Source organism: Bufo gargarizans, chromosome 5, assembly GCF_014858855.1.
Source record: "Bufo gargarizans isolate SCDJY-AF-19 chromosome 5, ASM1485885v1, whole genome shotgun sequence".
Taxonomy (NCBI): domain Eukaryota; kingdom Metazoa; phylum Chordata; class Amphibia; order Anura; family Bufonidae; genus Bufo; species Bufo gargarizans.
In genome coordinates this window covers 24,468,138-24,484,952 of record NC_058084.1, presented here as the reverse complement: position 1 = coordinate 24,484,952, position 16,815 = coordinate 24,468,138, and the positions used below count along the sequence as shown (strand labels likewise).

General features: G+C 47.0%; 1 protein-coding gene across 1 annotated transcript in view; it reads left to right on the top strand.

Moving 5' to 3' along the window:
- The first annotated feature begins 458 nt into the window (after positions 1–458).
- The window catches only part of LOC122939284 (NXPE family member 3-like), a 39,207-nt gene continuing 22,850 nt past the window's right edge, over positions 459–16,815 (top strand). Inside the window, exons 1-2 of the mRNA XM_044295357.1 lie at positions 459–599; positions 13,712–14,206. Coding sequence (XP_044151292.1) covers positions 459–599; positions 13,712–14,206 — 636 coding nt within the window. The remainder of the gene's footprint in view (positions 600–13,711; positions 14,207–16,815) is intronic.

Below are 16,815 nucleotides of genomic sequence, written 5' to 3'. Positions count from 1 at the left end.
AAAATACGAGTGAAAGAGGACGAGAGAACCTGAGCCAAGGAGAAGCGATAGCTGAACCTGGAACACCCCTGTGAATGGTGAGTCTAACCGCGGCACGACTGACCCCTATAAACGCCAGGATGTACTACCAGAATAAAGAGTGGAATAGTACCATGACAGAGCTATTGTCATACTGTACCCTGACGGTTGAACAATGAGCAGAATGTGTGTGAAGAAGAACGAGACGAATCCTGAAAAAAATATCACATGTAAGATCCTAGCGTACGTCATAGCGCCAGCGTAGAGGCGTGCGACCAACAATACACATCCACTTTTTTTTTTTTAATATTTATTATTATTTTTTATTTTTTTTAATTATTTTTTTAAAATATTTCCCCCCTTTTTTTTTTTTTTGTTTTTTTTTTTGTGGTCATAACTCCTGGTGGCCACTAGATGGAGCCAACACGGAGCTCAGGGCCATGGACTGCAGGGAACCTGCATCGTCCAACACTGTTCCATGGACTGCATTGACTCCAGCAGCCACCAGGGGGAGCCCACACAGTAGCCGGCCACCTGCAGCGCGGGCAGACAGCGGAGGAGACCGCAAGCAGAACGCTGAGGTGAGAGCGCCGCAACATGACCAGGGCCAGAACGGGCATTGGGGGGCATGAGGGGGACAACCCAATCTGCTGCCAGGGACCCTGCCTAACTAATGGCACAGCGGCCTGTGCCAGACATTCAAGGGGGGAGAGAAATTCGAATCGGGATCGCGCTGATCTCTGCACCCTACAATTCATGCCACGTGGGAGCCGGAGCTGCCTGGCAGACGCTCCGGTGCAGTGTGGCCCCCTCTTACCTAGGGAGCCGGCACTGCCGGCCGGACTTGTGAACCGAGACTGCAAAGCGTGGCAGTCACTTACCTGATCTAGCAGCTTGCTTGCGCAGAAACGAACTTTCTAGGACCAGATGCAAACTTCACACACGGAACGAGGCCAGCGTTTGACACATGTTCATTGAAGGAGGGGCAGAGGTGCCATGATATAGGCAACCGTGCCCCTCCCACAAATACAGGCCAATGAATCGGCCTTAACACTTATCTCTGTGTGCAAATATGGCACCACTATAGGGGCAGATTATAACAGATGGCCAGTCTGTCTTTTTCATTGTCTTGGTCTGAGACCCCCCGACCACAATGCAGTGAAGTCCAAAACAGGCACAAACATGTGTTACCTTTCACTGGCATGTATTTCTCTGCACCATCTTCTGTAATGGCCGCTGTGTAGTGTTGATCAAGCATGCTTGGCTGAACACCAGTTCGGCTAGAGCATCTCGATGGTCGGCACATGGCGGTATTCGGCCGATAAAAGTGCAAGTAAGTACTGCCACTCATGGTAATGCCGTAGCCATGTTAGCTACTGGAATTACAGTGATTGGCTGGCCGGAACGCGTCATAGGGTGCTATATAGCACCCGATGACACGTGTTCGGCTCAGTATTAGTCAGGGAGAGCTGTGCTGAAGAAGGGAAAGATGGTGTAGGGACAGGAATTTTTTTTTTTAAGTAGAAAAACTTGTCAGAGTCCTAAAAGTCCTTTTAAGGACTATTGTTGTGTGTAGCAGCAATATGTATTTTTAGAGCAACCTGCGCTAAATTGCTAAAACTTTACAGACCAAAAAGTCTTTTAAGGACTATTGTGTGTGGCAACAATATCGATTTTTAGCGTATCCTGCGCTAAATAGCGTGCAATAATTAGGCCGCTGCAGACAGTGACATTATCTGCGCTACATCTCCCGTGTTACGTGTGCGCATCCCAAATATCAGTGACATCCAGTGTACTTTTTCTGTACGCTGCGGACAGAGACATTACCTGGGTACATCTCCTGTGTAACGTTTCCAAATCCCAGATACCTGTGACATTCCCTGTTATTTTATATTAGCCACTGGTGACATCAGCGACATTATCTGCGGTCTATCTCCTGTGTGACGTTTCCACATCCCAAATACCTTTTTACATTTTTTGGCGCATACACTTACAAATCCTACACTACTGTACGTGTGACCTACTTTCAAGCATATATAACAATATGACGAAGGCGAGCAGTAAGGGACGGGAAAGTGGCCGTGATGCTGATGGTGCACGCAGAGGCCAAGGCCCTGGGTGCGTTGAAACTGTGCCTGCTGCCAGAGCACAAGAAAAACAATCATCCACAATACCTAGCTTCATGTCCCAGTTTGCAGGGTGGTGCAGGACAACGCTCTCAAAGTCAGGTTGATGACACTTCATGTGCTGCAATAGTGCCATGGTACCTTCGTTTGTGTTGGAATACCCACAGCTTATTTTAATCCTGTAGATCTTGCACTCGGCATGGCTTTTGTCTTCTGGCACCGTGAAGAAAAACTGCCAGAGATATTTGCATACTTCTCACAGAGCCGAGCTTGGCCTTGGTCTGGCATCTTTTGAGCCTGTGCCCAAAGTATCAGCAGCCTCACCATTTCCCTAGCTGACTATAATGGAAGTAGCTTGGGCTCTGGAAGTTTTTCGGAGGTTCTGGCCATACATTGCTTCTGCTCTGTATTGTCGCCACTTCCACCACCTTTCTCCTCTAATGTTACCTGATATTGCAACCATCTGATTCGGCTTCCAAGTCTTGTCCAACATACAAACATCATCCTCATGCCCCACACCACTTTCACCAGACTGTGATATGTCATCATGGGCTCCTTGGCCCCCTCCCGATTCATTGCTCTGTATTTGCCTGAATGCCACTTTTGTTACCACTGCCCCTAATGCTGCCCCTACCCTGGCTACTGGTGCTACTACCACCACCACCAACACAGTTGTGCATGGGGTCCCCCTCCTTCCCCTTAACCTCCTCCTCATGGTAGTCCAAACATTGACTGTTCTTGCACAAATCATAAACAGGGAGACTCTCCTGACTATCTTACATAGTGCAGTGAAGACAGAGAGGATGCCACTGAAACTGAAAGGCTTCACTGGGGTTGCAAGGAAGAGGAGCAGCAAGAAGAATGCACTGAGCCCTGGTTCCAAGGCACAATGTCAGACTCAGAGGTGACCTCCACATCACCCTGTTGTAACTGAGAGGAGGAGTGAGTCATCCAATCCACAATCTCATCCTCTTTGACCTCAATAATAATGTTGCTCCTTTCGGAAGCCATGGAAAACTGTGGCCTACTTCTACTGCTACTACTACTACTACTGACTGGATGACCGGTGCTGCCCATGCTGCTATTACAGACATTCTGCCCCCTTCCATTTTCTAGAGATTTTATTATGAGGCCTATACATTAAAAGTCACAGGTTTCCGGTAAATAAAAAGGTTTGGTACACACGGACAGTGATGGCCAGTTCGCCGTGTTCACCAACGAACACATGTGGGCTGCCATCTTAACTCACAAGTCCGGCAATGCACAGGTAAGCCCTTACCTGGGCCTGCGCCGCAGGCCGGTCTGAAACAAATGCGGTCACCGAGAGCAGGCAGTTCCGAGAACAGCCCAATGAAGGCCCCCGGCAGCTGTTCTCGGAACTGCCTGCTCCCGATGACCGGATTTGTTTCAGACCGGCTCACGGTGCAGGCACAGGTAAGGGCTTACCTGTGCATCGCCAGACTTGTGAGTTAAGATAGCAGCCCGCATGTGTTCGTTGGCGAACTGGCCATCACTGCACACAGATTATTAAATGGTACTAGCAAAATTGCAAGTGATTTTCTGAAATTTAAAGACAGAGGTGCAACTAAATATCTCCCACACTACACACTGGTATTGACAATGTACTTAAGTAATAATGCAAAATTTGCAATTCATGTAGTAGCATGGATATAATAATGAAATGTTTGTAGCAAAATGTCTTTGAACTACACGATGCAATAATGTGTTTGGTAAAATGGATATAACAATGCAATGTTGCGGTAAAGTGTCTGAACTATGCATTCAATATCACATGTATAATGATGCAATTTGTGTAGTAAAATCGAATCTTTTGCTGTAACTACCCGTTATCCTTCAGCAATATGCAACATGTTTAATAAGGCCTCATGCACATGGCTATACCATGGTCCACAAATCACAGACCCGCAAAACACGGATACTGGCCATGTGGATTCCGCATTTTGCGGAACGGAATGTCCAGCCCTTAATAGACCAGTCCTATTCTTGTCCATGATATGGGTATGATGTATGGATGCGGACAGCAACTCGCTGGAGTTCTACTTTGCATAAGCTGAAGTGTCTGTACAAGCAGCGTAAAGTGGGTAATTGATTACATCCTGACCCTCAGCAGGGAGCATGTGTTATTTTGAAGTCAGTCAGTGGCAGTTCACCAGGGGCGCATGTCACAAATTCTTGCCACTTGAAGAGGCCATCATATTTGTGAGTAGAGACAACTGCATGAATGATTCAATGAAAAGAAGAACCGGCATTACACAACCTACGCGGACCATGCACCCACAACCTACACAGTGCCGCCCGATATCTACAACAACAACTGCATGAATGATGTCATCCTCTTGATATTTATATTAGAGCAAACGTTCCCACTGATACAACAGCTTCCACATCTTGATGATTTTCAGGGAACCTTCTGTACACATCTTGCCACAGCATTTGGACAATAGACAGCTGCCCCCTCATGTCTAACCTCCCGCCATTTCTGCTACAACAAGTAGCAGAAGCCACAGCAACACCAATAGCAGCCAATTCAATTTGATGAACATAATGGAACAGTTAATCAGCAAAAAGATACACACTGCCTGAACAACTAGGTTCAGTCTCCTACCTGAACTCTGGCCTTTCCCTGGAGCATAACCTAATCTATGACCTCATGGACCTCTGGGTAGGCAGAGTGGAACAGTGGAAAGAACGTGCCCTGTATACTTTCTCTTTACTGTCATATCAGAGAGGGTTTTTCAGTGCAACAGGGGGGCGCTATGAGACTTCAACAGACAAACTTGTCCTTCGCCATTGTACAAAATATCACATTTGCTATCCTGCTATGACTGAGAGGAGAAGTGAGCCATCCAATCCACAATCTCATCTTCATTCTCCTCAATGATAATGTTGCATCTTTCTGAAGCCAAGGACGACTAGTACTAATTCTTCAAAATTTATTTATTATTATTGTGACTTTTTCCTGTCTGTTGGCGGTGTTTTTCTTTTTAATTGTAATACCTCTGTATTGTTTACTATGGATGGATCTGAAGAAGGACCCTGTCTGGCTCCGAAATACGTTATCTGACATCCTAATAAATTACTGGTTTTAGGGCTCTTTCACACTTGTGTCCTTGTCTTCCGGCATAGAGTTCCGTCGTCGGGGCTCTATGCCGGAAGAATCCTGATCAGGATTATCCCCATGCATTCTGAATGGAGAGAAATCCGTTCAGGATGCATCAGGATGTCTTCAGTTCCGGACCGGAACGTTTTTTGGCCGGAGAAAATACCGCATCATGCTGCGCTTTTTGCTCCGGTCAAAAATCCTGAAGACTTGCTGCAAGGCCAGATCCGGAATGAATGCCCATTGAAAGGCATTGATCCGGATCCGGCCTTAAGCTAAACGTTGTTTCGACGCATTGCCGGATCCGACGTTTAGCTTTTTCTGAATGGTTACCATGGCTGCCAAGACGCTAAAGTCCTGGCAGCCATGGTAAAGTGTAGCGGGGAGCGGGGGAGCAGCATACTTACCGTCCGTGCGGCTCCCGGGGCGCTCCAGAGTGACGTCAGGGCGCCCCACGCACATGGATCACGTGATCGCATGGCGCGTCATCCATGCGCATGGGGCGCTCTGACGTCACTCTGGAGCGCCCCTGGAGCCGCACGGACGGTAAGTATACTGCTCCCCCGCTCCCCGCTCCTACTATGGCAACCAGGTCTTTAATAGCGTCCTGGATGCCATAGTAACACTGAACGCATTTTGAAGACGGATCTGTCTTCAAATGCTTTCAGTACACTTGCGTTTTTCCGGATCCGGCGTGTAATTCCGGCAAGTGGAGTACACGCCGGATCCGGACAACGCAAGTGTGAAAGAGGCCTTAGTGCATCCTTGTCATACTTAACTTTCCACAATGAGCAACGTGCAGACCTTTTTTCTTCTTCTCTGTGCATCTAGCTGTGAGTATGCCTCTCTGGAAACAGACCGGAATGTGCAGCAAGCCCGCTGGAAGATACTCACATGAACATGTCTCTCTTCTCTTTCTGTAAAACACAAGTTGTTAACCTACTATGAGATATTCCACCATATTTCCCATGTTTTCACTCAGAGATTTCAAATGCTCCCTCTGTATTGTAAAACACGTTACACACTGGTATTGCTATTTGTCGCAAAAAAACTAAATTTGATTTGTCTGGGGATGCCCTGACACAGATTTCATTCTTGTATTTCACATGTTTTCACATAGAGATTTAAAACGCTACCCAGTATGTATTGAAAAACATACGTTGTACACTTGTATAGCTTTCTTCGCCCCAAATTTTTATAAAAGTCCTTAACTGTCTGGAGATATCCTGAATAGAGTTGAGCGGACACCTGGATGTTCGGGTTCGAGAACTTCGGCCGAGCTTCCTGAAAATGTTCGGGTTCGGGATCCGAACCCGATCCGAACTTCGTCCCGAACCCGAACCCCATTGAAGTCAATGGGGACCCGAACTTTTCGGCACTAAAACGGCTGTAAAACAGCCCAGGAAAGAGCTAGAGGGCTGCAAAAGGCAGCAAAATGTAGGTAAATCCCCTGCAAACAAATGTGGATAGGGAAATGAATTAAAATAAAAATTAAATAAATAAAAATTAACCAAAATCAATTGGAGAGAGGTCCCATAGCAGAGAATCAGGCTTCACGTCACCCACCACTGTAACAGTCCATTTTCATAAATTTAGGCCCAGCACCCAGGCAGAGGAGAGAGGTCCCGTAACAGAGAATCTGTCTTCATGTCAGCAGAGAATCAGTCTGCATGTCATAGCAGAGAATCAGGCTTCACGTCACCCACCACTGTAACAGTCCATTGTCATAAATTTAGGCCCAGCACCCAGGCAGAGGAGAGAGGTTCCGTAACACAGAATCTGGCTTCATGTCAGCAGAGAATCAGTCTGCATGTCATAGCAGAGAATCAGGCTTCACGTCAGCCACCACTGTAACAGTCCATTGTCATAAATTTAGGCCCTGGCACCCAGGCAGAGGAGAGAGGTCCCGTAACAGACAATCTGGCTTCATGTCAGCAGAGAATCTGTCTTCATATCATAGCAGAGAATCAGGCTTCACGTCACCCACCACTGTAACAGTCCATTGTCATATATTTAGGCCCAGCACCCAGGCAGAGGAGGGAGGTTCCATAACACAGAATCTGGCTTCATGTCACCAGAGAATCAGTCTTCATGTCACCCAACATTGGAACAGTCCATTGGCATATATTTAGGCCCCAGCACCCAGACAGAGGAGAGGTTCATTCAACTTTGGGTAGCCTTGCAATATAATGGCAAAATGAAAATAAAAATAGGATTGAATGAGGAAGTGCCCTGGAGTCCAATAATATATGGTTAAGGGGAGGTAGTTAATGTCTAATCTGCACAAGGGATGGACAGGTCCTGTGGGATCCATTCCTGGTTCATTTTTATGAACGTCAGCTTGTCCACATTGGCTGTAGACAGGCGGCTGCGTTTGTCTGTAATGACGCCCCCTGCCGTGCTGAATACACGTTCAGACAAAACGCTGGCCGCCGGGCAGGCCAGCACCTCCAAGGCATAAAAGGCTAGCTCTGGCCACGTAGACAATTTAGAGACCCAGAAGTTGAATGGGGCCTAACCATCAGTCAGTACGTGGAGGGGTGTGCACACGTACTGTTCCACCATGTTAGTGAAATGTTGCCTCCTGCTAACACGTTGCGTATCAGGTGGTGGTGCAGTTAGCTGTGGCGTGTTGACAAAACTTTTCCACATCTCTGCCATGCTAACCCTGCCCTCAGAGGAGCTGGCCGTGACACAGCTGCCTTGGCGACCTCTTGCTCCTCCTCTGCCTTGGCCTTGGGCTTCCACTTGTTCCCCTGTCACATTTGGGAATGCTCTCAGTAGCGCGTCTACCAACGTGCGCTTGTACTCGCGCATCTTCTTATCATGCTCCAGTGCAGGAAGTAAGGTGGGCACATTGTCTTTGTACCGTGGATCCAGCAGGGTGGCAACCCAGTAGTCCGCACACGTTAAAATGTGGGCAACTTTGCTGTCGTTGCGAAGGCACTGCAGCATGTAGTCGCTCATGTGTGCCAGGCTGCCCAGGGGTAAGGACAAGCTGTCCTCTGTGGGAGGCGTATCGTCATCGTCCTGCCTTTCCCCCCAGCCACGCACCAATGATGGGCCCGAGCTGCGTTGGGTGCCACCCCGCTGTGACCATGCTTCATCCTCATCCTCCTCCATCTCCTCCTCATCCTCATCCTCCTCGTCCTCCAGTAGTGGGCCCTGGCTGGCCACATTTGTACCTGGCCTCTGCTGTTGAAATAAACCTCCCTCTGAGTCACTTCGAAGAGACTGGCCTGAAAGTGCTAAAAATGACCCCTCTTCCTCTTCCTCCTCCTCCTCCTCCTGGGCCACCTCCTCTTCCATCATCACCCTAAGTGTTTTCTCAAGGAGACATAGAAGTGGTATTGTAACGCTGATAACGGCGTCATCGCCACTGGCCATGTTGGTGGAGTACTCGAAACAGCGCAAAAGGGCACACAGGTCTCGCATGGAGGCCCAGTCATTGGTGGTGAAGTGGTGCTGTTCCGTAGTGCGACTGACCCGTGCGTGCTGCAGCTGAAACTCCACTATGGCCTGCTGCTGCTCGCACAGTCTGTCCAGCATGTGCAAGGTGGAGTTCCACCTGGTGGGCACGTCGCATATGAGGCGGTGAGCGGGAAGGCCGAAGTTACGCTGTAGCGCAGACAGACGAGCAGCGGCAGGATGTGAACGCCGGAAGCGCGAACAGACGGCCCGCACTTTATGCAGCAGCTCTGACATGTCGGGGTAGTTGTGAATGAACTTCTGCGCCACCAAATTCAGCACATGCGCCAAGCAAGGGATGTGCGTCAAACCGGCTAGTCCCAGAGCTGCAACGAGATTTCGCCCATTATCGCACACCACCAGGCCGAGCTTGAGGCTCACCAGCAACCACTCGTCGGTCTGTTGTTCTATACCCCGCCACAACTCCTGTGCGGTGTGGGGCCTGTCCCCCAAACATATGAGTTTCAGAATGGCCTGCTGACGTTTACCCCGGGCTGTGCTGAAGTTGGTGGTGAAGGTGTGTGGCTGACTGGATGAGCAAGTGGAAGAAGAGGAGGAGGAAGCCGAGAAGAAGGAGGTGGCAACAGGAGGCAAATAATATTGCCCTGCGATCCTTGGCGGCGGAAGGACATGCGCCAAACAGCTCTCCGCCTGGGGCCCAGCTGCCACTACATTTACCCAGTGTGCAGTTAGGGAGATATAGCGTCCCTGACCGTGCTTACTGGTCCACGTATCTGTGGTTAGGTGGACCTTGCTACAGATGGTGTTGCGCAGTGCATACTTGATTTTATCGGATACTTGGTTGTGCAGGGAAGGCACGGCTCTCTTGGAGAAGTAGTGGCGGCTAGGAACAACATACTGTGGGACAGCAAGCGACATGAGCTGTTTGAAGCTGTCTGTGTCCACCAGCCTAAATGACAGCATTTCATAGGCCAGTAGTTTAGAAATGCTGGCATTCAGGGCCAGGGATCGAGGGTGGCTAGGTGAGAATTTACGCTTTCTCTCAAATGTTTGTGAGATGGAGAGCTGAACGCTGCCGTGTGACATGGTTGAGATGCTTGGTGACGGAGGTGGTGGTGTTGGTGGTACATCCCCTGTTTGCTGGGCGGCAGGTGCCAACGTTCCTCCAGAGGCGGAGGAAGAGGCCGAGGCGGCAGCAGCAGAAGAGGCCGAGGCGGCGGCAGCAGCAGAAGAGGCCGAGGCGGCAGCAGCAGAAGAGGTAGCAGGGGGAGCCTGAGTGACTTCCTTGTTTTTAAGGTGTTTACTCCACTACAGTTCATGCTTTGCATGCAGGTGCCTGGTCATGCAGGTTGTGCTAAGGTTCAGAACGTTAATGCCTCGCTTCAGGCTCTGATGGCACAGCGTGCAAACCACTCGGGTCTTGTCGTCAGCACATTGTTTGAAGAAGTGCCATGCCAGGGAACTCCTTGAAGCTGCCTTTGGGGTGCTCGGTCCCAGATGGCGGCAGTCAGTAGCAGGCGGAGTCTCTTGGCGGCGGGTGTTCTGCTTTTGCCCACTGCTCCCTCTTTTGCTACGCTGCTGGCTCGGTCTCACCACTGCCTCTTCCTCCGAACTCTGAAAGTCAGTGGCACGACCTTCATTCCATGTGGGGTCTAGGACCTCATCGTCCCCTGCATCGTCTTCCACCCAGTCTTGATCCCTGACCTCCTGTTCAGTCTGCACACTGCAGAAAGACGCAGAAGTTGGCACCTGTGTTTCGTCATCATCAGAGACATGCTGAGGTGGTATTCCCATGTCCTCATCATCAGGAAACATAAGTGGTTGTGCGTCAGTGCATTCTATGTCTTCCACCGCTGGGGAAGGGCTAGGTGGATGCCCTTGGGAAACCCTGCCAGCGGAGTCTTCAAACAGCATAAGAGACTGCTGCATAACTTGAGGCTGAGACAGTTTCCCTGGTATGCATGGGGGTGATGTGACAGACTGATGGGCTTGGTTTTCAGGCGCCATCTGTGCGCTTTCTGCAGAAGACTGGGTGGGAGATAATGTGAACGTGCTGGATCCACTGTCGGCCACCCAATTGACTAATGCCTGTACCTGCTCAGGCCTTACCATCCTTAGAACGGCATTGGGCCCCACCAAATATCGCTGTAAATTCTGGCGGCTACTGGGACCTGAGGTAGTTGGTACACTAGGACGTGTGGATGTGGCAGAACGGCCACGTCCTCTCCCAGCACCAGAGGGTCCACTAACACCACCACGACCATGTCCGCATCCGCGTCCCTTACTAGATGTTTTCCTCATTGTTATCGTTCACCACAACAACAAAAATATTATTTGACCCAATGTATTGAATTCAAATTCAGGCCTTTTTTTACAGACACCTAACACTCTCTGGCTATCTATTTAGATACCGTATTACACTAATACAGGCACAGCAGTAACCACCGATTTAGCTGACTATAAATTTGAGGCCTAGTATTTAGGCGCTGGGTGACAGGTATAGGTTTACTGACAGAATTAGACTTGGAAATGCACAGTAGCGGGTGTGTGAAGTTATTCAGAATGACCCTATGTGCACCTTGAATCTGATATACCCTTTTAGGGATAAATTTAAAGTAGGCCTGATACAGCAGAAACCACTAAATTAGGAAATTGCTAAATTGGGTATTGTATTTCAACCCAGAACAAAAACTGTGCTTTGACGGACACTAAATAACTTGCCCAGCCACAACAGTACAGCGGTAACGACAGATTTAGCTGGATATAAATTTGAGGCCTAGTATTTAGGCGCTGGGTGACAGGTATAGTTTTACTGACAGAATTACACTGGGATATGGCCAAAAAATAACCACACTATTGATGGTTAAATGCACTTGGTGTGACAGCTTGACCAACCACACTACTGAGGGTTAAATGCACTTGGTGAGAGGCGCAGCTTGCCCCTGATGTAGTATATGGCCAAAAAATAAACAGACTATTGCTGGTTAAATGCACTTGGTGTGACAGCTTCACCCTGATGTAGGATTTAGCCAAAAAACAACCACACCATTGAGGGTTAAATGGACTTGGTCGCAGCTTGTGCTGGCACACCACAAGACACAAAATGGCCGCCGATCACCCCAGAAAAAAGTGACTGAAAAACGCTCTGGGCAGCCTAAAAACAGTGAGCAATTGAATATCAGCAGTTCAATCATCCACAGCTGCAGATCGATCTCTGAATGAAGTCCTTTGGAGGAGTTAATCAGCCTAATCTCGCCCTAACGTCGCGGCTGCAACCTCTCCCTATGCTGATCAGAGCAGAGTGACGGGCGGCGCTATGTGACTCCAGCTTAAATAGAGGCTGGGTCACATGGTGCTCTGGCCAATCACAGCCATGCCAATAGTAGGCATGGCTGTGACGGCCTCTTGGGGCAAGTAGTATGACGCTTGTTGATTGGCTGCTTTGCAGCCTTTCAAAAAGCGCCAAGAAAGCGACGAACACCGAACCCGAACCCGGACTTTTGCGAAAATGTCCGGGTTCGGGTCCGTGTCACGGACACCCCAAAATTCGGTACAAACCCGAACTATACAGTTCGGGTTCGCTCATCCCTAATCCTGACACATATTTCAAACAACAATTTCACATGTTTTCATTAAGAGATTTCAAATGCTACCATCTGTATTTTAAAACGCATGTTCCATACTAGTATAGCTTTTGTCGCAACAAAAAGTCCTTTAACTGTCTGGAGATGCCGTGAGACAGATTTTAGACTAATATTTAACGTGTTTTCACTCAGATTTTAAAACTCTAACCTCTGTATTTTAAGACATAGATTGCACACTTGTATTGTGATATTTTGCCAAAAAAAAATATAATTTGAACTGTGTGGAGATTCCCTGTCACAGACTGCGGTCTAGTATTGCACATATTTTCATTTAGACATTTAAAACACTACTTTCTGTATTGTAAAACACATGTTTCACTCTTGTATTGCTATTTTTCAAATAAAATGGGGCCTTGATATGTGTGGAGATGCCCTAACACAGATTTTGGTCTAGTATATACCCTCTGTATTGTAAAACACACGTTGCCTACGTTTACTATTTTCCCAAACCCCCAAAAAATAAATAAATAAAACTGGAACCCTCTATAATCTTAGTTGCTTTTACAGCAGCTGCTTGTTACTGAGCACTGCCACCACGTTAGAGCAATGAGTGTGGGACCACTGTATTAACCAACAGATTTGGCTTTGGGCTAAAGATAAAGCCTTATCCTGGCAATCCCCTTGTATTTTCTTTTTAACCCTTATAAAGAGACCTGGACTTTGCTGTGGGGGAGGTACCAGGCCACTACTTCTTGGAGTATTCTCTGTGTGGTTAACAGCTGAGGCACAGGGGTCAGAGACACAGGTGCAGGGTACCAAAGGGTCTGATGGACTTATAGACAGGGAAAGTCAAGGTCAAGACTGGCAGAGTATGTCAAATACAGTAACAGGACAGAGGTCATGGCAGGCATCATATAATCAATATGGGTAACAGGCACAGGTCAGAGAGCAAAGAGTAAAATACAGGTAAACAGGCAAAGTTAAGTACACGGGCAGACAAAGTACAGCACACATAGCAGGAACTTGGCAAACTAACAGAGCTATTGCTCAGACAACATCCCCCTGGGAAAGGTGTCTGAATAAAGATTAGGGTATGCGTGCATTAGCCCTCTAAGAGCCAGAGGGTGGAGGTGAACATGTCCTATGGGTGCAGGAAGAGAGGCCTACCTGGGAAACAGGCTACAGTGTACAGGGAAGAACAGCTAGACAAGGGTCTGACCCACCAGATAAGTGCAAAGCAACACAACATACATAGTCTTGTCCACTTTTAATGCCTTCCTTAAAGCCCTTTGCTCCTTAACATATCTTAACAGAATTCTGAGGGATCTAAGGCAAAAAATAGTTCTTTTTCTGTTTGACCTCTTGGCATTTTTGTAAAACAATACATATACAAAATAATGTTTTCTTTGACTTCTTCTTATCTCTATCTACAGATTATATTCCAGTTGCTTACAATAAGATCTCCAGGTAAATGGTATCCACCACCTGTCAGTTTTCTGTCTTCCAATGCATCACGAGTCCTAAAAACCTCATCCAATTTAGACCAAGAAGAGATTCAGGGACTAATCCAGCTGATCCAATGGCCTAAGGTCCCCAGTGGAGTGGACTTCATGTCTTCTACAAGTCCAAAAACCACATTTTATGTTTTGCTGCATCCACAAGAAGTCTACAACGTAGGAGATCGTATAACTGTTGTCATATTTGCTCGGGATCATTATAGTCGCCCAAAAACCTGTGGAGGAGATTATTTTCTGGCCAAGTTGCATTCTCCAAAGCTGAAAGCTGGAGTGACAGGTGCCGTCACCGACCACAGAAATGGCAGATATTCAGTCACGTTCCTTCTGCTCTGGCCTGGAGATGCCGAGGTTCACATCTCTCTTATACATTCCAGTGAAGCCGTTTCCATTCTGAGCAGGAAAAGAGACAAGGTGAAAGCAGAGATTTATTTTTCTTAGTTTTGATGTCTGTTGAGTAGTGTTGAGCGTGAATATTCGAATAGCGAATTTTTATCTTGAACATTGCAACTTCGAGAATTCGCAAATATTTAGAATATAATGCTATTTATTCGTTATAGCGAGTATTCATAATTTTTTTCCCCTCTGAACACATGATTCCTCCCTGCTTCTTGCTTGTGGGTCAATGAGTCATCGGCCCACAAGCAACTTAAGCAGGGAGGAATCATGACTTTAGATGGGAAAAATTAAGAATATTCTAAAAAACAAATATATAGCACTATATCGAATATATTCGTTTTTTAGAATATTCGTCTTTTTTTTTTTTTTTTTTCAGTACAGTTGTTCCACTTCGGCATACTCCTCCCAGACAAGCATCCCCGTCACCATGGGAATGCCTGGGGGTTAGAATATGCCATCGGATCTGAGTTTTCACGATCTCAGTGAGATTGTGAAAACTCAGATCTAATGGTATATTCTAACCCCCAGGCATTTTCATGGTGACGGGGACGCTTGCCTGGGGGTTAGAATATACCATCTGATCTGAGTTTTTACGATCTCAATGAGATCGTGAAAACTCAAATCCGATGGTATATTCTAACCCCCAGGCGTTCCCATGGTGATGGGGACACTTGTCGGGGAGAAAAAAATTACGAATATTCTAAAAAACTAATACTATGTAGCACTATATTCTATAGTGCTATATATTCGTTTTTGACCCATGCGTGTATTGATTGCGTAATATTCGCATATTACGCGATTATTACCTTGCCAATTTTTCGAGTAAAAAAAAAGTTGAATATAACGAATATTAGAATTTGCAAATATTCAACGAATATTCAACAAAATATTTGCAAAATATCGCAAATTCTAATATGACCTGCTGCATAAATTATTCAGATGCCAGCATATTATGTTAATGCAGATAAATGTGCATATATCTTTGGTTTTGTTCTAGGTGCCCTTTAAAGTTGAAAACCCAATGTGATCTATTGCCACACATAATACAGCTTGCATTTTATTTAGAGATGAGCTAATTCCTTTGCATTCTGGTCCAAATCAATTCTAGTCAAATCAAAAGTGATCAAATTAGCCTGAAAATTAGTATATGGCACTCTGAGGTCTCCTATGACTCGTTTTTATTATTATTTTTTAAAATTCTCTCTGTCTTTCTTTAAAGGGACTCTGTCACCAGTTTCTAACCCCCCCCCTTTTAAAACTATTGTTCTCTCCATGGTGCCCTTCTCATTACAAAGCTGTTGTTATAAGATAAATCCGGCTTGTAGTTTTGATAAAAATCGCTTTTATCTAACCTGTCAATCCTCTGGATAAGGTGCCCAGGGCGTTTCTGAAGGTCTGAATCTGCCGCTTTTCGCCGCCGCCGTTGGTGCCCAGCTCCTCCCATGATCCTTTCAGCGCCACCTCGATGTAATGAAATCCGCCTCCGGCTCTCCTCAGTGCCCCCTCCTCCTTTTCAAAGATCCCGCGCGTGCGCACAGGCCTGTGCCTGATGCGCCCGTGCGGACTTTTAGATTCTGCCTCGTGGAGCGAAGTGCGCATTCGCGCATATTCGCGCGCGTTCGCGCATGTTCGCGCGCGTTCGCGCATGTTCGCGCGCGTGCATGCGCACTTCGCTCAACGAGGCAGAATCTAAAAGTCCGCACGGGCACATCAGGCACAGGCCTGTGCGCAAGCGCGGGATCTTTGAAAAGGAGGAGGGGGCACTGAGGAGAGCCGGAGGCGGATTTCATTACATCGAGGTGGCGCTGAAAGGATCATGGGAGGAGCTGGGCACCAACGGCGGCGGCGAAAAGCGGCAGATTCAGACCTTCAGAAACGCCCTGGGCACCTTATCCAGAGGATTGACAGGTTAGATAAACGATTTTTATCAAAACTACAAGCCGGATTTATCTTATAACAACAGCTTTGTAATGACAAGGGCACCATGGAGAGAACAATAGTTTTAAAAGGGGGGGTTAGAAACTGGTGACAGAGTCCCTTTAAAGCTCTTTAACGCGAAGATGGCAACAGTAAATAATGTCACAGTGACACTGACATAAATAGCTGTGGGTAAACGCTTGGCTGATGGTGCTAACAAGCAGCTTGTCTAAAAACTAATTGCGCCATCAGATTTTTATTAATTAGAAAAAATTTCAAGAATTGACCTTATTGGGGCAGATATTGTTTAAACACACATACAGTGTTATCAGCAAAAAGAGTGAGTTGTTCTTAACAAGCAGTCTGAAAATTATCCCTTAATGTTGCAGTTGTCTGTTAAACACAAACACACAGTAGTTTCAGAAGAAGCAGTGGCTTGTTCGGAACAAGCTTCCAAGAGTTATGTGTTAACAGGGGCAGGTGCCAGTCTTTATACATACATAATGTTATCAGAAGAAACAGTGGCTTGTTCTGAACAAAAGTCCAAAATTTTGCCTTAACGGGAACAGATGCATGCCTGTGTTTATATGTGCTGAATGGCTCCAAGCATCCAAAAATTCTCCTTTTTTATGGGATCAGCAACAGTACAGTGTGAATGTGGAAAGCATAAGCTGTATAGCGGTAACAGTAGCATTACAACATGGAAC